The sequence below is a fragment of the Chiloscyllium plagiosum genome, chromosome 12 (genome assembly GCF_004010195.1).
Source record: "Chiloscyllium plagiosum isolate BGI_BamShark_2017 chromosome 12, ASM401019v2, whole genome shotgun sequence".
Lineage (NCBI taxonomy): Eukaryota > Metazoa > Chordata > Chondrichthyes > Orectolobiformes > Hemiscylliidae > Chiloscyllium > Chiloscyllium plagiosum.
Window position 1 is genome coordinate 23,924,897 of NC_057721.1, and position 25,789 is coordinate 23,950,685.

At 40.4% G+C, this 25,789-nt stretch overlaps 1 protein-coding gene across 5 annotated transcripts in view; it reads left to right on the forward strand.

Annotated features, from left to right (window-relative positions):
- dmd (dystrophin) overlaps window positions 1–25,789 on the forward strand; it is a 2,012,228-nt gene that overhangs the window by 900,043 nt on the left and 1,086,396 nt on the right. For all 5 annotated transcript variants that reach the window (XM_043700735.1, XM_043700733.1, XM_043700734.1 and 2 more), the window contains 2 exons: window positions 7,461–7,705; window positions 13,075–13,255. In XM_043700735.1, the coding sequence (XP_043556670.1) occupies window positions 7,461–7,705; window positions 13,075–13,255 (426 nt within the window). The remainder of the gene's footprint in view (window positions 1–7,460; window positions 7,706–13,074; window positions 13,256–25,789) is intronic.

Sequence of the window (25,789 nt, forward strand, 5' to 3'; positions counted from 1 at the left end):
CTTCATAACAAGAGAGATTGAGTGCAGAAGCAAAAAAGTGCTTCTGCAGCTGTACAGGGCCATGGGGAGACCACACCTGCAGTACTGTGTGCAGTTCTGGTCTCCAAATTTGCGGAAAGACATTCTGGCTATTGAGGGAGTGCACTGTGTGGAATGCTCTGCCCCAGAGGGCAGTGGAGGCCCAGTCTCTGGATTCATTTCAGAAAGAGTTGGATAGAGCTCGCAAGGATAGTGGAATCAAGAGTTATGGAGATAAGGCAGGAACAGGATCCTGATTAAGGATGATCAGCCATGATCATAGTGAATGGTGGTGCAGGCTCGAAGTGCAGAATGGCCTCCTCCTGCACCTATTGTCTGTTGTCTATTCACATCCTTTTTCCTGATGCCTAATAACTTTAATAACCCAAGTGAAATAACCATACATTGTCATGTCCTTGAAAAATAATTTAGATTCCTCTCCAGGGAAGAAAACACTTCTTAGTGTTTAAATTGTTTATTTTCAAAACTAAAACAAATAGAAAACCTTCAATTAATTTCAAAAATTAATTGAAAATGGAAAGGAGAAAGAATACTAATTGGATATGACAGGACGTGGCTCCCTGTTAGAAGATCTGCAAGTGGTTTTAAGAAATTATCTTTGTTTTGCTTTCCTGTAGATATTCTCTTAATGATTGTGCCTCAGTAAAGATTTACCTCCTGCTCAGCTGGTCAATTTTTGTTAAATTTGAGAGAGAGAGGACCCACCATTTCTAACTTTGATGTGAACTCAAAATAGATTTGATCAGACATGTGTACTTAACCAAAATAAAATATGATTTGACTCCACTTTCTTCCCTTGTTCACAGCCAGTAAAAGATTCCACTCCATGACAGATTGTCATCGAGTGACTAATGAGAATTCGAAGTTCTGATCTTTGTCACTGCCCTTTAGCTTCCCAGGTTTGCCAGTCAACAGTGACCGCACTTGAAAAATGCTACATTGATTGTGAAGCACTTTGGGATGCGGACTTGAAAGGTACAATATAAAAGGAAGTTTATCCTTTCTAGTCATTATTTGACAGTGGTGCACACAGCATGCCAAGAGCTGTGTTACTGATCGAAAGCAGACTCTGGGTGTATTGGGGTGGCACTGGGGAGCATGGTGAGTTGTTAAGAAAGCAAACATTTATGATGAAAGGTTCTGAGAACTATTACCAATTATGCTTGAATATGCTTAAAAATAATTAAAGCTTAGGGTGTAGAGAATCACCTGGGAGCAGATGTTGCAAGATAAAATGATGCAATACAATAGTGGCCACGGGATACTGTTGTTTGAGATTCTTGAGCCCCCAAGAGAAACCCGTACTGCAACAGAGGTCATTGACTCGACATGTCAATGGGGCTAGGAATAAAACCTGAAGAAAAGAGAAATTTGAAGGATGGAGAAAACTTCAAGGTAATGTAAGGTTTTTACAGGTTATATGTGGAGAAAATCTTTCCAGTTATGAGAGACACCACAGGCCATAATTGTAACTGGCAACTAATAAATGCAGAAGGGGAATAAAGACAGCTCATCTATGCAATTTGTCCTATTGCTAGTGTATCATAAAAATGTGGGATACACTAGCAATAGGACAAATAGCATAGATGAGCTTGTTGCTTGGGCTAGTTGGGGAGATGTGGCTGAGAGCTTAAATGGAGAAAACCACGAGGTCATTTGGACCTGTATCAGACAGTAAATTAAACATTGAGGATGGAAGATTGTAAACCAGCAAGCAAATAATATATTTTTTAAGGATGACATACCAGTCTGAAAGATCTTCAGCAGTGAGGGTGACAATCATTGTGACTGACTACTGTTCGGGTTATGAATCCAATGCTGTAAAAATCAGTGGAAATATATAATAACTGTTCAGTATAACAACACTTATAAATATCTAACAGAGTACCACCATGAATGGCTTGACATCCTTAAATACAGGAGTTGGGAAGTCACGTTGAGGTTATACATGACATTGGTGAGGCCTCTTCCAGAACACTGTGTCCAATTTTGGTCGTTCTGTTATAGGAAGGACATTATTAAGCTGGAAAAGGTTCAGAAGAGATTTATCAAGGTGTTGCCAGGTATGGAAGGTTTGAGTTATAAGGAAAGGCTGGATAGGCTGGGATTTTTCTCACTGGAGCGAAGGAGGTTGAAAGGTTACTGTATCTAGGTTTATAAAGTCGTGAGTGGTAGAAATGGCATTAATGGTAGGTGTATTTCCCCGAGGATGGGGGATTTCAAGACTCAGGGGCACATTTTTAAGATGCAAGGAGAGCAATTTAAAAAAAAAATGAAGGGTAATTTTTTTTCAGAGGGTAGTTCACTCGTGGAATGAACTTCCAGACAAAGTGGTGGATTTGGGCAAATTACAATGTTTCACAGATATTTGTATAAGTACATGTGGAGGGCTATGGGCCAGGAGCACACAGGTGGGACTAGTTTAGTTTGGCATTATGTTTGTCATGGACTGGTTGGACCAAAGGGCCTGTTTTCATGCTGTGTGATGCTATGACTACTATCTCGTTGCTCCTTGGACATGTAGGCAGTGGAGTTCTTTGATTCCTTGTTGGTGGTTCTCCAGCATGGATTCCATGCACAGCTTTGTTTCTTTCAGCCATCCCACCTCTAAAGAGAAATCCACCAGCTTTTCAAACTTTCCCAGAAAAAGACTCCTATCCGTACAAACGTCATAGTCATGGAAAATGCCCTTCAGCATGAAATTGGACTGGTGTTTGAGTGAGTTAAGGAAGGAGAAAGACAGTGGATTTGATAGCAGTGTGACTTAACAGGGCTTGACTACCAACTGCTAGTAACTGAGAGAGAAAGATTAATTCCTCATTACACACGTGGCACCATGTAAAAGAAACTGCAGTGAAATGCACATTGGACAGTTAGGGTTAGATTTTTGATGAATTGTCGGAACAGAGGTAGCCAGGAGTGCATTGACAGCAAAATGAACCTTATCCTTTTTAAAAGCAGGGAAGGAGAAAATCCCAATCAATTACTCTAAAGGAGGAAATTAAAGAAAAGGAGTTGCAGCAATTTATTTTATTTGTGTGTTCACTCAGTCCTCAAACCAGTGATATTGCACAGTGATATGTCTTATATGCTTTCCTGCTATGGGATGTTATGAAACTTGAAAGTGTTTGGAAAAGGTTTTCAAAGATATTGCCAGGGTTGGAGGTTTTGAGCTATAAGGAGAGGTTGAATAGGGTAGGGCTGTTTTCCCTGGAGCATCGGAGGCTGAGGGGTGACCTTATAGAGTTTTATAAAATCATGAGGGGCATTAAAAGGGTAAATAGACAAAGTCTTTTCCCTGGATTGGGGGAGTCCAAAACTAGAGGGCATAGGTTTAAAGTGAGAGGGGAAAGATTTCAAAAGGATGTAAGGGACAACTGTTTCACACAGAGGGTGGTACGTGTGTGTGGAATGAGCTGCCAGAGGAAATGATAGAGGCTTGTACAATTACAACATTTGAAATGCATGAGTAGAAAGGGTCTGGAGAGATATGGGCCAAATGCTCACAAATGGGACGAGATTAATTTAGGATATTTGGTCCGCATGCATGAGTTGAACTAAGAGTCTGTTCCCACGTTGTATAGCTGTATGATCAATATAATAGATCTATTCACAACCCATCATTTGGCAATCACTCTCTTTATGCTATTTTGAGTGACTAATTTATAAAGTGCAGTAATAATGGAACCAAATGAACTCAGTTTAGCAGATAGTTGCCCCTTAAAGAGAAACCGTAGCTTGAGTCAAATTACAAATGAAACTTTGCAAATTTGTTAAAATCTAGTCATGAAAGGTCTCATGCAGCAGCACACAATGTCTGCTCCCTCTTCTAGGCCCTGCTATGGACATCTCCGTAGTGGAGAGACAGGCATTAAGGTCCAATGAAAGTCCTTAATCCTCCTCTTCACCATTCTCCTTGTCTCTTCTCCTTCTCTATCCCTCTTTTCCTTTCTATTTCTCACTCTCCTTTCTCCATCCCTTTCTTTCCCTGTCTTTCTGTTTTCTCGCTTTCAGTCTTTCCCCCCGCATCTCCCTTCCCCTCACCCTGTCTCCGGTCATCTCCCCTATGCTCTTTTTCCTTCCTGCATACTGCTTTTCCTCTCTCTATTGCTCTCCTCTTGAATTACCACCATCCTATTTAACTGTAAGAAACTACAGCGCCTGCTTACCCCAGAGGAAAGTCATTTCCTGGTCTAACTAGATAGGTCTCTTGTAGTTAGCAAGATGTAATTAGTTGCAAACACACAAAAAATATAACTTTCATTGATTTGATGGATGTTGTCCTGGATTGTGGATGGCCAGGGAGTTGTTTCCGTAATACAGATATGAGTTGTGCCTTCTGACCATGTAATCCCTGATGTGTTAGACTCTGAAGGAATTGCCTGGGAAATTGAAATTTCCAATGCATGATTCACCTGTCCCTGACTCATTCAGAAAGTAGCCATGTAAACTGGAAACTTCAGAGTTTACTGCGGCAGTTAAATTTCCTGGGCAAAGTTAGATAATTAAAATCGATGTTAAGAGTTAAACTCCTGCATAACTGTTTGGCTGTGGTGCTGAATGTTTAAATCACAGAATAGAGCAAGTGCTGCCATGGCAAAAAGGGTGTGGTTTGTCTTCCCCTGAATATCCTGCACTATGATAGACCTATTGAATTTAAGTTATGCTTAACCTTCCTGAAAGTGCCATGATCAGCATTTTCCATCAGAAATGCGGAACTCTGTCTTAATGGGAAAAAATATTGGAGCAATGTGGCAGTCTGTCTGTGTCTGACCCTCTTAAAATCCAGTCCATTGTTCTCGAGACTTTGAGGAGGACTAGATGTTAGGTCTCCCTCCTTCGAGAACCTACGCTGTACTGCCTATGAGTCCACCCAATATCATCCTAGTGCTGATGATCTTTCTGTTAAAAATGTTGGGCTTGAGAATTTAACCAATACAAAAAAGACCCAAAACTGTCACGAAGAATGAAAATAGAAAGCATAAGGCCAATCAGGCCATCGAGTCTCCTCTGCCATTCAATCATGGTTGATATGTTTCTCAGTCCTATTTTCCTGCAATCTCCCTGTAAGCCTTTGATCCCCTTACCGATCAAGAACCTATCTATAACTACCTGAAAGACACTCACTGACTTAGCCTCCACAGTCCTCTGCCGCATTGTATTCCATGGATTAATTACCCTCTGGCTGAAGAAATTCCTCTTCATCTCAGTTCTGAAGGGTTGTCCCTCAGGTCCTAGTCAATTCTACTAGTGGAAACCTCTTCTCCGTCTCCACTCTATCCAGACCTTTCAGTATGCTCTAAGTTTAAATCTGATCCCCCCCATATCCTTCTAAACTCCATAGAGTACAGACTCGAAACCTCAACTGCTCCTCATAAGACAAACACTTCATCCCTGGGATCATTCCTGTAAACCTCCTCTGGAACCCTTCCAATACCAGCACATCCTTCCACAGATACAAAGCCCAAAACTGCTGTTGATATTCCACATGCGGTTTGACCAGACCCTTCTCAGGAATCCATCCCTGCTGTGGTATTCTAGCACACTTGAAGTGAATGCTAACATTGCATTTGCCTTCCTAACTGCCAGCTGAACCTGCACATTAATCTTAAGAGAATCCTGAACCTGCACTCCCAAGTCATTTTGTGCTTCAGATTTCCAAAGACTTACCACATTTAGAAAATAGTGTATGCCCTTAATCGTCCCACCAAATTGCATAAGCTCACTCTTATCTACATTGTTTTCCAGCTTCCTCCTCTTTGCCCATTCTCATAGCTTGTCCAAGTCCTTCTGCAGCCTTCATGCTACTTGCCCTTCCACCTACTTTTGTTTTGAAGGACACTTCTGCAGCTATGATCGAATGCCAGAGCCAACTCGATAGGCTAAATAGTCTAATTCTGTTGCTATATTGTATGATCTTATTGGTAGGAACTGTATGGTAAGATGGAACGTTTTTCATGTAATGTGGATGTGTAATGTTTCAAAATTACTGGCAGCAATAAAAATTAAATACTTAACAGTATTAGATCACATTCTTTGTTCACTACTTCAACAAAGATGTTGTTAAAACAAACCATTTAGTTCTGTTTAAATGGGTGAATGCTTGCATTGATTCACTGGAACAAAATAGTAGGCCTGCCAGATGGGATTAAATGACATTCACCAGAAACAATCATTTCTAGGGTCTGCATCCAGAGACTTGAAAGTATTTTTCAGTTTTGTTTGGAGTTTGGTTTTCTTTCCTGTGTATCTTTCTGAATTTACCGAAGATTATTAAGAATTTAGTGATTGACTTATATCGTGCAATAGATGGGTGCCCTGACTCGTGAAATTAAAGACTAGTTATTCGTTCCTAAATAAATCTGTGGCCATGGGTTGGAAAAAGAGGAAGTATCTGTTCAGGAGGCTCCAGTCATCGTTATGTGGGACAGCCTTTTCTGGACTGTCAATTCAATATAGAGTTAGAGAGCATTGAAACAGTCCCTTTGGTCTGACCACTCCATACCGAACATAATCTCAAACTAAACTAGGCCTATCTGCCTGCCTCTGGCCTATATCCCTCCAAACCTCTCATGTTCATGTACCTATCCAAACGGTCTTTTAAACATTATAATTGTATCGACCTTCACCACTTCTTCAGAAAGCTCATTCCACGCCCAAACCACCCTCTGTGTGGGAAAAATAAAGTTGCCCCTCATGTTTTCTTTTAAATCTCTCTCCTGTGCCCCCTAGTTTTGAAATCCCCCATCCTAGGGAAAAGACAACTACCATTAACTCTATCTGTTTGAAAATTTTTCATTGCCTACCCAGATATTATATTGAACACCCCCTGGAAGTGTTAATCTTATAATTTAGACGTTTTTTCGGTTGATTGTGCTGGTAGAGCAACACTTTTTTAAGATTATACAATCTCATTCTGAAGTATATACCAAAGTGATTATTTAGCAAATATATTATTCAATGATACTCTAAATATCAAATATCTGTTTACACATTATGGGTTGTGAATAGAACAACATTGGATCAAATTTCAATTTCAGATGCTTTCTTATTATCTCGTTTTCTATGGTGTTGGTTCCTCCAGTTTCCATAATTTGTGAAGACCATGTAATGTATCTTAAGAAAGATTGCAAACCAAGAGGAACAACAATCACTGATTACACAAATAGACTTATTCTAATTAATCTAGCACAGCATGAATTCTACTTTTATCAATACACCTTTCACTCATTCAATACTTTTAACACAAATAACCTACAGAATGTGTTAAAAATTCAGCTGGCATTTTTATTTCTGGTGCAATTTGAATCTATATTTGTATAAATCTGTTGGGAAGGTGGTTCTGAAAGTTTCTCAAAACACTGCCAACCAATAGCTATTTTCCCTGATGTGTGTGTATATTTATGTATTATTTTATTCAGAGGGGATCTCAACTGCTGATGACATCAAACAAGCTTCAGAACAACTGCAAAACCGCTGGGAGGAATTTTGTCAACTGTTGGTGGAGAGGATGGATTGGCTGCAATATCAGAGCAAGATCATTACTGTCTCTTCCCAGCTGCAGCAGCTTGATCAAGCTGTGGTCTCAGCGGAGAACTGGCTGAAAATACAGCAACCACCGGCCACAGAGTCAGATACTGCAAAGGTCCAATTGGAGAAATGCAAGGTTAGAACATTCAGTGATTAGAGTGAAAGTTTGTTTTGCACATTTGGCATTTTATATTGCATTGTTCTGAACCATCTCTCGATCATGGTGATATCCCACATGCAATGGACACGGGGACTTGAGAGGTTTCCTAGTGTTCAAGATAGTGTTCAAACAAGTGTCAGAGAAACTGCAAAACAGATCTAACTACAGATATGCTCATACTCATGAAAATTATCTGTAACTGGAACTGTGCTTTTTACAAAATGCATAATTCTTTGAAAACATGCAGGCTGCTGACAACTTCTGCTATGTTGCTGAATAATGGCTCCATGGAATTGGCATTTTGAATGTTTTCTCAATTAGGTGACTGGGCCAGAAATAACCAATGCAGTGAATTCCTATTCTTACTCGAGGTAGGAAGCTGCTGTATGGCAGCCAGGCACTGATTAAATGGGAGGAAAGCCCAACTGGGACTTTGGGATATGGCTCTTGGTGCCTTTCTCCAAACCCTTTCTTCGAATGCTCTGCATCCTGGAGAAGAAGATGACAATTCATATAATTACCATTATCAGAATAAAGTATGATTTGCTGCACTGAACCATTGTAAAATGTTATGAAGTTTCTGAAATTATTTATGGAATAATTTGTACCCTTTAAAATACACATGGAGAATAATTTAATTTAATGGCGAAGACAACAAGTAGTTTGAATTAGTATGAATAAAAATGACAGCTACTAAGTACTTTCCATTCTTAATGGTGAGTGACCTGTCACAAACCCCTTGCTTCACTGCTCATTTTCAACACCAACCTCAGTTCTAAAGATCTGTCACCCTTTGAATGAAGTTGTTCCTGTTCATCTCAGTCCGAAACAGCTTGCCTTTTTGTATGAAACTGTGGCCTCTTGTGTGAGACTCTTTCTGCATCTACTCTCTGTATTCCTGTAAGAATTTAGCCAGTTTCTATGAAATTGTCTCTCAGTCTTCTAAACTTCAGAGAAAACAGGATCATTTTCCTCCATGTCGTCTTGTGGGACAATCCCACCATACCAGGAATGAGTCCAGCGATCATCCACAGTAATCTCTTTATATCTTTATGGCAAGGGGACCAGATAGTCCACAATACTTTAGATGCAATGTCACCAGTGTTCAATACTGTTGAATTAAGAATTTTTTGCTGTTGCACTCAAATCCTTTTGTGATAAAGGCTAACTTATCATTTGCCAACTGAATTACTTGTTGCACCTACCTACTCGTTCGCAGTGACTTATGAATACGTTTCTTTGGATATCAACACTTTCTAATCTCTCACCTATTCAGAAATAATCTGCAAAGCTCTTCCTCCCATCAAGGATACCCTCACACCTATCCACTTTATATACCACTGACCATATCCTTGCCCAATCACTCAGCCTGTATAAATTCCCATAAAGGCTTTTTTGCATCCTCCTCACAACTTCTAGTCCTATCAGATTTGGTATCATCTATAAACTACACATGTAAATCATTGACCTAGATTGTGAACAGTGTGAGCCCAAGCCTTGTGGTATCCCACTGATATCAGTCTGCCTGCCTGAGAAAGAACCAGTTATTGTGTCTTTTTTTTACATACTTAGAGAAATTTCTACAATCCAATTTGGTTTTGTTTTGATACTTTCCATTTAAATTCTTTTTTTTTTTCTTTAGTAAATTATTGCTCTTGTTTTGCTAAATTCTAGAGTTCTCCAAATGCTCAGGCTTATGATATTTTTGACAAATCTATGAAGCAATTCCCCTTGATTTAACATTATCTGGCATTATTGTGAGGAAGAGGCAGGAACGTGGATATGAGAAGTGTTGGCTCAGTCATGATTCTGTTGAGTGGCGGAACAGGTTTGAGAAGCTGAATATTTCTGTGGTCTTATGACAACTACATTCCCCTTGCACAAGGCATCTCTAATTTCTTGAATTGTGTTATATTCTGTTTTGCCACGACTGTTTGGCAAATATATCACTCTTTCCAATGTTTCCTACCCTTTCTGAGTAGTGGCTCTGTGGTTAGCATGGTTGCCTCACAACACTCAGGACTCTGGTTTGATTCCAGCCTCAGGCGACTGTGTGGAGTTTGCACATTCTCCCCGTATCAGTGGAGGTTTCTTCCATCAGTCCAAGGATGTGCAGATTAGGTGGATTGGCCATGGGAAATACAGGGTAACAGGGATTGGGTAGGGGGGGGGGGGGGGGTTGGGTCTGGATGGGATGCTCTTCAGAGGGTCAGTATCGACTTGTTAGGCCAAATGACCTGCTTCCACACTGGAAGGGTTCTATGATTCTGTTGCCCCCATCCAAACAGATTCTGCATGCTGTTCTTTTCACCCAAAATCCTCTGTCACTAAGACAGAGATCTCATCCATTCCTTTCAGAGCTACCACACTTGATTTTCTGTTGTGCCTATTCCTCTTTTAATAGTCAGTTCCAAGTCATTTTTGTCCTGCTGCCAAATCTCTGCAATCAAACCATACCCTTTTAACTTCTAATGCCATCAATTCACCTATCCTTTGAATGCTGCGGGCATTTACATAGCATTTTTAATACTGCCTTTTCAACATTTCTGCAGTTTGATCCTGCTTGATTCTGGGACTTGTTTCTGCTATTGCCCTTTTTCATTAATAGCTTTACTGCTTCTTGTGACCAGTTTTGTTTTTATTCTAACTGAATTCTCTTGCTGGTTCTCATCCCCCTAACAAACTCATTTAACTTTTACCCAATAGCACAAGCTAATCTGTCAACAAGGATATTGGTCCCATTCTTAGTAAGTTGGAAACTAATTTCCTTGTGACTGTCCCACCTGCCCCAGAAACTGGTCCCAAATGCCCAGAAGTTGAAATCTTTCCTTTCTGTGCTGTTTTTCCAGTGACATGATCATTTGCTTCCTGTGGCAGTGGGGGTAATTCCTTTTAGGTGGCGGTGGGAATAATTCTGGGATTAATGCCTTAGAGATCCTCTTTTCACTCTCTTGCCTAACTCTCTTGATTTTTCATAAAGGACCTCATTCCTCTTTCTATCTATCTTATTAGTGTCAATGTGGACCATGGCAACTAGTTTTTCCTCCTCTCCCTAAAGAATGTCCTGAAGCAAATCTGAGACATATTTGACCCTGGCACAGGGAGGAAAAATACTATCCTGGAATCATGTCTGTAGCCAGTGAAACACATGGCTGTCCCCTTAACTACCAAATAATTTACCACCACTGCCCTTCCAGTTTTCTGCCCCACTTGTGTGACTGAGCCATTTCTGGTGCTGCAGCTTGGCTTTAATGACATTCCTTTGATGACCCATCACCCTCAGCATTTGGAATGGAAAATTTTAGTTGGTGAGTGAGATAGACTTGGGGACTCCTGCATGACTTACCTGGTCTACCTGTACTGTCTAACTGTTCATCCATTCCTTTTCTGCCTGCACGCTGTTAATCTGCTGTGTGACCACTTTGTTAAGCATACTTTCTTGTCTATTATCATCATCTTGAATGCACAATTGTGACTCCAACGGCAGTAGGAGACCACAGTAAAGTTGTCTAGGCCACATTAAGCAAGATTTTCTGTTACCAACCTTTCAATTTTTCCTGAAGATGTGAATGTTTCAGGCATTGAGGAGATTGCTCGAAAGACATTTTGCTGGGAAATTGATATGTCAAAACACTGAGAATAATGCTCACTTTGTGAACTTGAATGAAACTTATAATGACCAGTTGTGATTGAATATTCTCATTTTACTTGTCACATTCCTATATTTTACATTTCCATAATTCAATCCCAACATTTCCTTGTATCTCCATTCAGCCTGGTATTTAAGTATATTCATTAAAAACCCATCATCTTCATGAGATCTGCCTTCTACTCTCTTGACTCAGATTCTACTTTGGATGGTAATTTGAATTAAGACAGCAGGCATAGTTTTAGAAAACCATTCGTTGCAAACAAATTTCTTACAGAGGATGAACGTGATAAAAATGGCTTCATTAACTGGAAGAACTATACATAAAGTATTCCTTAATTTACCCTTGAAGGTTTTCTTTATACATGTGTTGGAAATTGTGTTCAGTTTTGATGCTTTCTGTTAGATTCAGAACATGAAAATGTGTTGAAAAATATGTCCTTTAATTTTTTTGTTGAATGACAATGCCAATTCAGTGGTTTTGTTACTTTATTAGAAATATAATTCTTTAGATTTTATTCAAAGATAATCACAGTTTGGCCCAGGTAACACATTGTGCTTGTATGGCAAATGGAGATTTTTAAAAATGCACCCACTAACTGGCTGATATACATATAAGAATAATGTATTTACTCAGGATTAAAAATGTTTCACCAAAAGTTCAAACATTGAGCATTCTCCGATAAAATAGAAACAGCATTTCATAATTTATTTGGAGAGAGAGAGAGAGAGAGAGTGATAACCTTGTGTTGAGGTGGTGATGAAATTCTTCAATACAGTTTTGCCAATACATATTGCTAACCAAACAGAACTGTTAGGTAAATGATAAGTTCTAGTGAAAGCATATGTGACTAGATAACCCACATGTGCCTAGCCTCTTGAATACAGTCAGACACTCCTTAGCTATTTTGCTTTACCTTTGCTGTGTCCTTTTCAATTTGATTTCTACATTCATTGTCAAAATATTCCATGAGTCTATTGTAAGCAGTAATCATACTTCTGGTGTTTTGCTGTTGATTGTCAGTAAAGATGTTAACATCATTAGAAGTAGAGGTTTCAATTGCATCTTTGCCCAATCATTGGGTAGGGCACAACTTAGGTACGTAACACTGTTGACTCTTACATGATTGTGACTCCATTGTTCTTTATGGCATATTCAGAAAAGCACCCTACTGCACCCATCTTTATTTCCGGCATCAATCATTCTCATGGCCCTCCCACACAGTACTAGTTTTGTATTTACTTGTGCTTTGAAATAATGCTTACTAGGAACTGAATTCAGGCCATCTACAGTCGGTTAAGTTAAACGCAGTGGCAGCTCTTTAAGAAAACATATATTTGGTCAATCCAGGCTAGATTTAAATCTGATAATCAATGGCTAGTGCTCTCCTGTTTCACTCCCTAGCCCAGCCCTCCCAGAAACACTGATTATTTTCTAATTTTAACATTGATCATCTTGCCAACTAAATTTAGATTGAGCATTTAAATCCTGATTAGTTGGTATTAAGTCTTGTAATGGAACTAACAAGTCATTTCAAGCTCAGGCTAGTTGTTTAAATGTTCCAGAGAAGCTGGTCTTTAATGCTTTTTATACTGTTAGACGACACCCCCACCCCAAACCAAGCAATGTAGAACTTAAAGATATTCATATCCTGATATTGACAAAATAAAATCTGTTTTTATGTGATCCTTTCAGGAGGAAATCTCGAGATTGACAGCACTGCAGCCATTGGTTCATAAGCTGACAGAACAAGGAGCTGAGTTAAAACAGAAGGAAGAGGTGCCCAAATCTTTAACGGCTGATATCAAGGCCTCTACCAATCATTATGACCAAGTTCTTAAAGCTCTGCAGGCTGAAGACAAACTGTTGAACTCCCGTAAGTGATTTTATGTGTTCAGAATGGATAAGCTTAAACATATATGAGAAACTAATCTGAGCTGGTAAACAGTATGTGGAATTTTCTCCAGTCAAAATCTTTCCAAACCAAAGTAAGAATTGCAGAACAGGTTTTCACAAAGTAGAAGTGAAATATACACATTCTCGTGTTTTTTTTCCTAAATCGTTGCCGAACACTGAACATTGAAATCATTCAAATGGGAGAGAAGCCTGCAATTATTTAAATCTATATTTGACAGACATTTCATTGCTTGCAGCAGAATGCACTTATCCAGAGTTCAGAAGTAATATGCTGCTTCTTTCTATTCATTGCTATCTTTTGTTATATAAAGACGCTACCACAATGCTGTTGCAAACCTTTAAATTGAAATCCTAATTAACGTCATTGTTCTGATTTTTCCCAGACACCATTCTTACTGATTTAACCTTGGTGCTTCAACCCAATGTTAGTTTTATCTTTTCCCTCCTACAACTTCTCTTTCTCTGTTAACCAAAGCTTATTGTTTCCCTTGGTTGCTTCTTCATTTCCTTTCCTGCATATCCACATCCATGAGAGTAATCTCTGAAGTACTTTTGAAGCAGTTTTTCAAGTAAGCAGTCCGAAACTGTATGCAGTACTGTAGATGTGGCCTCACTAAACTGTCTATTTATGTAGTAAAACTTCCATATTCTTAATTATCATTCCCTTGGCAATAAACAACAACATTACATTTGTCTTCCTTATCAATTGTTGGACCTGGATGGATAACCTTCTGTGCTGAATGTACCAGAATCCCTCGATCCCTCTATACTAGTTGTACAAAATGCTGCATATCTTTCACTTTTAGTGATATAAAACTTTTCTAGGACAAGTTCACGTTTACCCACATCGTAAACCAGCTATCAAATTTTGCCCAGCTGCTTCATCCACCTATAATACTTGATTATCCCCTTCTCTTTACTTATTTTAACTCTCTTGCAAACTTCTTCAGATTGTATTTTTCCCCGAAATGTTTTGTCCTTTCACATAACATATTGTTTATTTTATTTCGCATCTATGACTGTGCAAGCCTGCTAAACTGTGTACAACTGGGTCAGATTGCCTTTGAGTCCCTTGTCTGTGCTAAAGTATCAATGTGGTAGGAGTGTAACAATTTATTATTTGAGAGAGGTGGGTCAAATTCTAGTATTTAGATCCTGAAAATGAATTATTTGAGCTAAATGTCTGCACACTTGCACAGAACCATTTAAAACAATTTGGCAGTTGCTTATCTTGAGGTCACATATAGCACTAAGGTTTGCAAACACATAGGATTAGTCTCAGAAAATTTCCTGGGAAAGGGATGGAGTTGATGGCTAGGGACAAGTTTGTGGCAGAAACTAAAGACAACAGCTTCAGTCTTCCCAGTATTTAGTTGGAAGAAATTTCAGTTTTTCCTGTCCTGGATATTGCACAAACTATCAGACAATATCAAGACAATGAAACTATCAAAAGAGGTGGTGGTGTGGTCAAGCAGGGAGTTTATATTACACAGGTGGTAACTGACACTGGTTTCCAGATGAATGCACCAAAGGATAACCTGAAGATGAGGAAGGGTCCAGGGATTGTGAGGTAACGGGTCAGAATCAGGAAGAGAATACTTTTTCATGTGACTGCAATTGCACCCAACTGGATTGCAGTGGAGAGGTGTTGGAGGAGGAAAGTAGGATTCTCACACTATTTGAGATGAGGATGGAGATGAGTGAAAGAAATTTAAGAAATGGTCATTGGATAAACGTGTAGATGAAAATGGCAGAGTGTAGGATAAATGGTTCCACAGGTTGGTGCAACATCGAGGGCCAAAGGGCCTGTACTGCACTGTAAAGTTCTATGCTCTGAATTAATTTTTAAAAGAGAAAAGAATGTGCACTGTTAACTTTGTGTTCCAGGATGATGCCAGACTTTTAAGCAGATTTTTCAATCTAGGACAGGACCCTCATGGTACAGTCAGATCTGGCATTGAATGACTGTTAGATGTAGGAGCAGAATTAACTCATTCTCCTGACTTCTCCCCTTAACTTTTGAAATCTTTACTAATTACTAATCCAGAACCTATCCATCTATCTGTCTGAAAGGCACCCACTGACTTGGCCTCCACAGTCTTCTGCAGTATTGAGTTCCACAAATTAGCCATTCCTCTTCATCTCAGTTCTTAAGTCTCTTTGCTCTGTGCCTTTGAGTCCGAGTCTCTTGTACTAGTGGAAACATGTCCTCCATGTTCACTCTACCCATTCCTCTAAGTATTCTGTAAGCCTCAATAGGATGCCTCCCAACTCTCCCCACCCTACCACTAATCCTTCTAAACAGACCCCAGAGTCCTCAACCACTCCTCCTATGAGTAGTCCTTCATCCCCGAAATCATCACTACCAACCTCCTCTGGACCCCCTCCAATGTCAGCACATATTTATGTATGGGACCCAAAACTGATCATAATACTCCAAATATTGTGAGTTGATCAGAGTCTTGTAAAACATCAGCAGTACCTCCCTGCTGTTGGACTATAGCCATCTGTAATATTGCATTTGTCTTCCAAAGTGCTCACTAAACTTGCATATTAACCTTGAGAGTCATGAAACAATATTCCCAATTCCCATTGTGCTTCAGATTTCTGAAGCATATTCCTATTCAGAAAGTAGTATACACTTCTTTTCTTCCCCAAAGTGTGCATAACCTCACATTTCTGGACATTGTATTCCATCTGCCACTTCTTTGCCCAGTGTCCCAGTCTGTCCAAGTCCTTCTGCAGCCTCCCTGCTTCCTCAAAACTACCTGTCCATGAGGAGAAAGTGAGGTCTGCAGATGCTGGAGATCAGAGCTGAAAATGTGTTGCTGGACAGGCAGCATCCAGGGAACAGGAGAATCGACGTTTCGGGCATAAGCCCTTCTTCAGGAATCTTCTACAAAGATTTCAGTGAGTCCCTCTCTCACTGCACCCCCCAGGTCATCTCCTCTGCACAGAAGCTCTTCAGCCACATTCTCAAACAGACTCGCTACCACAGCCATATCTCCTTCCTCAGCACCTGCCTACGGAACCGACTTATCCCGCACGGACTCCGGACCTGTTCCCTGGATGCTGCCTGACCTGCTGCGCTTTTCCAGCAACACATTTTCAGCTCGTACCTGTCCATGAGCCTATCTTTGTTTGATCTGCAAACTTAGCAACAATGCCATCAGTTCCTTTGTCGAGATCATTAATGTATAACATGAATAGTCATGGTCCCAGTACACTGCAGAGTTTCACTAGTAACTGGCCACCACCCTGAAAAAAAACCCTTTATCCCCATTTTCTGACAGTCAGCCAAACTTCTATCCATGCCAACACCTTGCCTCTAACACAATGGGTTATTATCTTATTTAGCAGCTCCCTATGGGGTACCTTCTCAAAGGCCTTTTGGAAGGCTCAGAAGTTAGCACTGCTGCCTCACAGCACCAGGTCCCAGGTTCGATTCCAGCTTCAGGCGACTGTCTGTATGGAGTTTGCACATTCTCCCCGTGTCTGCGTGGGTTTCCTCCGGGTGCTCCGGTTTCCTCCCACAGTCCAAATCTGTGCAAGTCGGGCTTTTGCCCGAAATGTCGATTTTCCTGCTCTTTGGATGCTGTCTGAACTGCTGTGCTTTTCCAGCACCACTGTAATCCAGAATCTGGTTTCCAGCATCTGCAGTCATTGTTTTTACCTAGGTGAACTGGCCATGCTAAATTGCCCATAGTGCCAGGTGCATTAGTGGGAGGGAAATGGGTCTGGGTGGGTTACTGTTTGGAGGGTCGGTGCGGATTGGTTGGGCCGAAGGGCCTGTTTCCACACTGTAGGGAATCTAATCTAATCTAATCACTGGCTCTCCTTTTGCCAAACTTGCTCCTTACCTCCTCTAAGAATTCCAACAGAATTGTCAGGCATGACCTCTCCTTGACAAAGCCTGCTGACTCAGCCTTATTTTGACTTTTTGGTTCTGCTTTTAAATTTAGCCCCGAGCTGTTCATATTCCCTCAGCAGAGCCATTTTCCTCTGTCTTTCTATTTGTTGGTACTTACGTGGACCACAGCAATTGGGTCTATCCCCTCTTGCTCTGAGTTCCTCTGAAGACCAGATGAGATATCCTGAACCCCTGGTGTACAGACTTTGGGACTGTTGATCTTGTCCACAGAGAGCAGTGTCTGTTTTGCTGACTATGCTATCTTGGGAGATTTGTGTAACTGGAGAGGGTGAGAGGTGAATGGGACAAACTTTAGAACAATTTGAAAATAAGGATCAGAGTATTAAAATCAAGGCAATTTATAAGTGGGAGACAAATTGGTCACCTTGTCTCCTACTTTCCATTATACTCTCAATTAACAGTTGTTTCTTTTTCTCCCCCATTAAAACTCTACCTTGTTATCCCACAGATACATTTAAGAGTAGAAAATTAAAACAAAAAGGAAGTTATTTGTCCAACAAAGTATTTCCCATCACAGTAAAGCTATTTTTTACTTTGTATTCAAATGATGTTTGGGGAATTAAATCAAATAAGTGAAAGTTGTGCAGAGGTTGTAAGTGAACCTCTGCAGAGAGAACTTAGTTTTGTACCCCCCTCCCTTTTTCTGAAGTATGAATCTATGTGCACATGTAGTTTTTTTGGGTCATTTAGCGGGACAAGGACTGTAGTCTATCATAATTAAATATGCTTTCATCGAATTCCTACAGTGTAGAAGCAAGCCATTCAGTTGATTGTGTCTCAACCAATCCTCCAAGGAACATCTCATTGAAACCTACTACCCTACCCTATAACCCTGTATTTCCCATGGTCAATCCACTGACTTGCACATCTTTGGACTGTGAGAGGAAACCTACGCAGGCATGGAGAGAAGGTGCAAACTCCACCTAGACAGTCAACCGAGGCTGTAATCGAACCCAGGTCCTGAGCACTGTGAGGTAGCAGTGCTTACCACTGAGCCACCATGCCACCCTAATGAGGCAATCATTGTATTTTACTGAAGAAACCCGGTTAACAGACCTTTTATTTAAGTGGCCATTAGAAATAAGGTCACCCTCCCATCCTGGCACCTTCCCCTGCCACTGCAGGAATTGCAAAACTTGCGCCCACACCTGCCCCCCCCTCACCTCCGTCCAAGGCCCCAAAGGAGCCTTCCACATCCATCAAAGTTTCACCTGCACATTGCTCCCGATGCATTCTACTCTACATGGTGGAGACTGGTCACTTACTCGCAGAGCGCTTCAGAGAACATCTCCAGGACACTCGCACCAATCAACCGCCCAATGGTTGAACATTTCAACTTCCCCTTCCACTCTGCTGAGGACATGCAGGCCCTGGGCCGCCTCCTTCACCACTCCCTCACCACCCTACGCCTGGAGGACCCTTCTGCCTCAGGACCCTTCCTTCACCCCCAAGGCTCCCAGCCTCATTCCTGCTGAAGGGCTTTTGCCTGAAACGTTTATTTTCATGCTCCTCAGATGCTGCCTGACCTGCTATACTTTTCTAGCACCACTCTAATCTGGACTCTGATCTCCATCATCTGCAGTGCCCACTTTCACCTAATACAAATAAAGCTGTCCAATATAGATAATCTTGACAACTGGGGAAAAAAAACTGCAAGCTACTCAGTATCCAGGTTTGGAAATATGTTGTCATTTCTTCAGTGTTGTGTGATCGAAATCCTGGATCTCCCTCCGTAATGGCATTATTGACGTCCCTACCAATTGCAAAAGCTGATTGCCACCTTCTCAAAGGCAGCTAGGGATGGGCAATAAACGTGGTCTAGCTCATATCACGTCAGTGAGTTTAAAAGATAATTAATGTACTGACATGTGGAGTAGAGGGATGAAAATAGCATCATAGCCCTGCGTAGATTTAACAAGCAGCTTTGAAATTAATAGGACAAAGCCAGAGAGATGAAATTACATTTTGTCCTTTCTCTGATGTTTAGAAGTTGGAAGGATGTCGGTGTGAATAATAACTTTTGAAAGGAAAGTGAGTATGTCAGAACCCCGAGTAAACTGTAATTCCAAAAGTGATTTTGTTTTGAAAAAAGGTGGGGAGGGGGGGGCGATACATCCAAAGTGTTGATTAATGTATGTTTAAACAAATTTAATATAAATTAAATTACCACCTGGAGAGAGAGTCAGAGTGAGAGAGACCAGTGGAGTGTCACACCTAGTGCTGTGAACAAAGTTAAAAATCCCACAGCACCAGGTTATAGTCAAACAGGTTTACTTGGAAGCTCCTTCATCAGGTGGTTGTGGAGAATAAGATCATCAGACACAGAATTTATAGCAAAGGTTTACAGTGTGATGCAACTGAAATGATATATTGAAAAATACCTGGATTGTTTAAGTCTCTCATCTTGAAGAATGACCATGTTGGTTTCAATTCTTTCATATGTAAATCCCCGAACTTTTTTCTAAAGTTACATTTTCAAGTGAACTTTAACAATAGGTGTCATGTCAGCTCAGAGAATGCATTGAAGGTGTGAGGCTGTCTGTGCCCCAATGTTCAGACTGATTCTATTTCTAAAAAATGGATTTACAGAATCTTATATGGATTCATGCAGTTTTTAAAATCAAATAAAGGCAATTCCGCAAGTATAAATTTACCCCACAAACTTGTATGTGTGCGTGGGTGTGTGTGTGGGGTGTGTGGGAAATTTGAGTGTCTGAAATACCTGGATTGTTTAAGTCTCTCATCTTGAAGAATGACCATGTTGGTTTCAATTCTTTCATATGTAAATCCCAGAACTTTTTTCTAAAGTTACATTCTCAAGTGAACTTTAACAATAGGTGTCATGTCAGCTCAGAGAATGCATTGAAGGTGTGAGGTTGTCTGTGCCCCAATGTTCAGACTGATTCTATTTCTAAAAAAATGGATTTACAGAATCTTATATGGATTCATGCAGTTTTTTAAATCAAATAAAGGCAATTCCGCAAGTATAAATTTACCCCACAAACTTGTATGTGTGCGTGTGTGTGTGTGTGGGGTGTGTGGGAAATTTGAGTGTCTGAGAGTGTGTGTATGTGTGTGAGTGTCCGTAAGAGGGCATATGTGTGGCTGAGTGTTGGGGTGTGCATGTGTGAGCCGTATGAGTGTGAGTGTGTGTGCGTGTAGTGCCATGGGGTCACTTGTAGTGTGACATGAACCCAAGGTCCCGGTTGAGGCCATCCCCATCAGATGAGGTATTTTTCAGTGTATCATTTCAGTTGCATCACACTGTAAACCTTTGCTATAAATTCTGTCTTACGATCTTATTCTCCACAACCACCTGATGAAGGAGCAGCGCTCCGAAAGCTAGTGCTTCCAAATGAACCTGTTTGACTATAACCTGGTATTGTGTGATTTTTAACTTTGTACACCCCAATCCAACACCGACACCTCCAAATTAAGATTGGGATTTAATATCATGTGATTAACTTGATAATGAGACTGACAATTCCTGCTGAACATAAGGCCCCCTTGTGAATGTATGTCCCATACTGTGGACACATAGTGTTTTTTCCCTTTTGATGTGTTGGTTGGCTGTGAATGTCACCCCTATGTTGCTGATGAAAGGATTCTTTCACTGAGTGCAAAAATGCAACCACCAAGGAAGCCAGAGACAGAAAAATAAATAAGTAGAACAACAAAGTTACTTTCTCTCACCCTGCTGGAATTCAGTTATGGTTGAAAGGAATTTAAACAGCGGCATCTCAAACACGCTTCAACACTCAGAATCTTGAAATTGGCAGTTCAGCAGTGCTGACAATTACCTCCCCTCCAGCAGCTATAGCATGAAATTGTCTGTCTGCTTTTTGTGAGCAATTAAGAGACTGATCTGCATCTGTTCTTTTTTAACTTTGATCTTTTTGGGCTCAGCACTTATTTCCAATCTGTGCATATGTGTTCTTCTAAAAAAAATTAATATGGGTCAAGGAGAAGGGGGGAAAGGATTGTTCTCAAAGTAATGTTGCGAACAATCAAAGGGGTGAGTGAATAATTAAGGGGACCCGGTTCATTCTTGTTCATTCAGGAGCTTAATAATTTGGTGTATCCCATTTGGAACTGTAACAAACCGGAGCATCTTGTCCAGGGTCTGGGCAGAACGATAACATTTTTATAAGGTCAAAAATTGCGGTGTTTGAGGAAGAGCAGGGGAGTGAAACAACAGGATTCCTCTTTCACAACCCATATACTATTCGGTCAGCCTTTTCAAAGAGTTGATTAGATTAGATTCCCTACAGTGTGGAAACAGGCCCTTCGGCCCAACAAGTCCACACCAATCCTCCGAACAGTAACCCACCCATGCCCATTTCCCTCTGATTAATGCACCTAACACTATGGACAATTTAGTATGGCCAATTCACCGAACCTGGTCACATTTTTGGATTGTGGGAAGAAACTGGAGCACTCAGAGGAAACCCACACAGACACGGGGAGAACGTGCAAACTCCACACAGACTGTTGCCCAAGGCTGGAATTGAACCCGGGTCCCTGGCACTGTGAGGCTACAGTGCTAACCACTGAGCCACCAAGCTGCCCTAATGTAGGCACAGTTTGTTGAATGAGCTTTGGAAGTCTCTTATTCAACAACATTCCAGAACTGCTGACATTTGAATAATAGCTGGCATCAAATATTTACCGAGAAAGGCCCTGATGAAATACAATAAGTAGAGTTTCCTAAATCACAATAGTCTCTACACGCCAAAAGCACTTTGTGCCTCAAAATGTTTTGCAGTCAATAATGTGATCATGGAAGGTGTTCTCCTAAGATCAGTTTGTTTCCCTCCTGACTAGGGAGAAAGGATTTTCCAACACTTTATCACTTGGTCTGTTGTATGAAGTGGTCTCAAAGTGACAACTATTGAACAAATATGCCTGACTCTGATGGTAATGTTCACATTTGGTCAGAATGATGAATTGATGACATAACATAAATATGATGCAGAGGAGCCGGTGTTGGACTGGGGCGGACAAAGTTAAAAATCACACAGTACCAGGTTATAGTCCAACAGGTTTATTTGGAGTTACTGGCTTTCAGAGCGCTGCTGGTGAAGGAACAGTGCTCTTGAAAGCTAGTACTTCCAAATAAACCTGCTGAACTATAACCTGGCATTGTTAACTTTGTAACATAAGTAGTGTCAATAGCATGCCATTTGGTTGTTTGGACCTGCCCGATCATTCTCCATTGTGGCTGATTTGATCATGGATTCATCTTCACTTTTTTGCCAGTAGTCTTGTAGCAGTTCATCTGGCTAACCCAATATTATTGGTAAATATTCAATGACCAAGCTCAATGGGATTGGAAATTCCCGAGATTAGTCATCTCCGGGAGAAGAAAATCTTCATCTAAGTTTTAAATAAGAAGCCCTCTGCATTTAAACTGTGCACCCTATTTCTAGACTTTTCCCATGAGGAAAAACATCTTCTCAGCATTTACTCTGTCAAACCCCTCAGAGGCTCTGATGCTTCAATAAGATTATTTCTTATCATTTTAATTCTGAGGAACATTGGCGCAACTTGCCCGATTTTCTTCATATGATCGTCTCTTTATCCTGAGGAGATGTCCTTGATTTGCTATTTAGCAAACAACACAGAGCTGTCACAGTTGAGAAGAAGGCCATTCAGTCCATCCTGGTCCATTGGCTCTCTGTGTATTTTAACATAGTGCCTGTCATCTGCCTTAATCCTCTAACTCTACATAATGTTCCTAATTGGATCATCATCCAATGCCCTTTTGAATATGTCAATTGAACCTGTCTCCACTACACTGCACACCAGACCCTAATTACTTGCTGTGTGGGTAAAAAAAAAAGTTTTTCTCACATTTGCAAAATGTTTTAAAACTTTGCCCTTTGATTCTTGATCAATTTGAGTGAGAACAATTTCTCCCCATTTACCCTGTCCAGGTCCCTCATGATTTTAAAACTTCTGTCAAGTTTCCTCTTAGTCTTATCCCAAGGAGAAAAGGTCCCAAGTTTTCAATCTGTCATCATAACTTATCTTTTTCATTCCTTGAGCCACTCTCAAATATCTCTGCACTCTTTCCAATATATTCACATCCATTCACATAGTTTGGCACATCAAACTGGACATAAAACTCCATCTGATGTTTAACTAGTATCTTATGAGTTCATCATAACCTTGTTATTGTGTTGTATGCCCCTCTTAATGAAGCCTAGAAGACCGCACACTGTATTAACACCTCTCTCTACCTGTGTTGCCACTTTTTAATGACTTGTATGCAAAAAGAAAGTCAGCTATTTTTGCTCCTGCACACTCTTTCGAAAAGTATCTCTTATTTCAATGTTCTTTGCAATGAAGTGCATCATCTTGCACTTCTCTGCATTAAACTATTATCTTCCACCCATCTGCCACTCTACCATGTGTCAATGCCCTTTTGAAGTCCTCCGTTAATAATTCTTCCAAGGTTTGTGTCATCTGCAAACTTTGAAATTCTCTCCAGCACTCCAAAGTCTAAATCGTATACTGTATATAAAGAGAATTGAAGTACACCTGGGGAACTCAACTACAGGTGCTTCCCAGTGCAACAAATATCTATTGACCGTTACTATCTGTTTCCTATTTCTCAGTTTTGTTCCTGTATTGCTTCTGCCCTGTTATCCCAAGAACAAAAAATTACCTTACAAATGTGTTGTGAGGCACTGTATCTTATGCCTGTTGGAAATCCATGTTCACTGCAGCAACAGCATTACTGTCATTGACCACGTACGTTACCACTTCAGTAATCTCCTCCAAGTTAATTTGTCATGATTTTCCCTGAACAAATGTGTGCCAACTCTTCTAAATCAATCTACACATAATTCTATCCCAAATTGCTGGGCCACCTTTGCAATATTTTTGTAGAAGGGCACACTGTTTGCAATTCTCTTATCCTCTGCCACCATCCCCATATTCAGGGAAGATTAAAAAATAATTGCTTGCACCTCTTCAATTTCTACTTTCACTTCCTTCAGTATCCTAGGATGCAGCTCCTGTGGCCCCAGTGCCCTATCAGCATTAAATAACAGCAGCTTATCGAACATAACATTCTTATTAATTTTAAACCCTTTCAGTGCCTGATTTTCCTCTTTTCTCACCATGACCTGGGCAGCACCTTCTTCATAGCTCAAGACAGATGCCAAGTATTCATTAGACACCGCAACCATGTTTCTTGCCTCTAAGCATAAATCTCCTTTTTGATTCCTTATTGGTTTACTCCTCCTTGTATCGCCCTTTTACAACATTGTTAATTCACTGGTCCTTGCAGCCAAGTATATATTTTTCCCTAAAAGATGTAATCTGCTATGATTCCTGCATTTTATTTTAGTCTCCAACTTGAATGTCCTCCTGGAGCACTGTGCTGTGCTCAGTGTGATCATTAACCCATCATTAACTACCAAATGAAGGGCCGGGTCTCTCTCAGTGCTATATTCTGGAATCCTAGAATTGCCTTGCATGTGGTCAAATCTTCCTGTTACTGATAGCGGAACAATCTGAAGTTCTTAAGGTATGTGATTGTTTCTACTTGACATATTACATTGTCTGGAGCTCACCTTCAATTTAAACCCTGAGCTGTAGTTCCTTGAGTTTACTGCGGACATAGTTACTCAGGATCATGTTGGTGTCCATTATTACCGACACATCACTTGTCCTACCATCTCTCATGTATTTTCATCCGTAAGAATTTAAATGTTGAAATGTGACTTATTGTTTGTAATTTTAATGATTACTTTGACGAGTTAAGTTATGAATTTCATGAGTATTTATCTGTCTCCAGTCCAAATCATGCACACGCTCACTGAACTAATATTTTGAGATCTCTACTTTTAGGTATTGTTGTCTCTTACTTCTCTTAACCTGCTTCTTGTTTTTATGAGTTGTGCTCCTTTTATCTGGCCTCTGTGGTATTTACAAAACATCATGGGCTAGAAATATGTCTCAGATAATGTTCCAAAATGGGTGCATTTTGATCAGTTGAGGTCTATATGAAGAACTTGATACTTCGTTGTTTGCAAAGGTACTAAATACTAGGCACTATGATCCCAGTAACCTTAACATTAGAGAAATGTCAAATCCAAATCTGAAAACTGACTTGATTGACCTAGCTTTGTCTTTTTCTAAACCAGGTCAGTTAGGTACTGAATGCATTTACAGCAGTCTGTAAGTATTCTAAAGAATGGTACAACCTCTTTTCGGAACATAGGAATATTAGATAAGAGCAATATTATCCATCTTACAAAAAGGTTGGGACATTTCCATTACAAACACCAGAAAATGATTCATATTTGCATTATTTCTTTAATCCTAACAAAAGGCTATTGTGAGATTTGAAAGGATTCAGAAAGGATTTACAAAAGGATGTTGCCGGCGTTGGAGGGTGTGAGCTATAGGGAGAGGCTAAATAGGCTGGGGCAATTTTCCCTGGAGCATTGGAGGCTGAGGGGTGACCTTATAGAGGTTTGTAAAGCCATGAGGGGCACGGATAGGTGAATAACCAAGGTCTTTTCCCCAGGGTTGGGGGGGGGGGTCCAA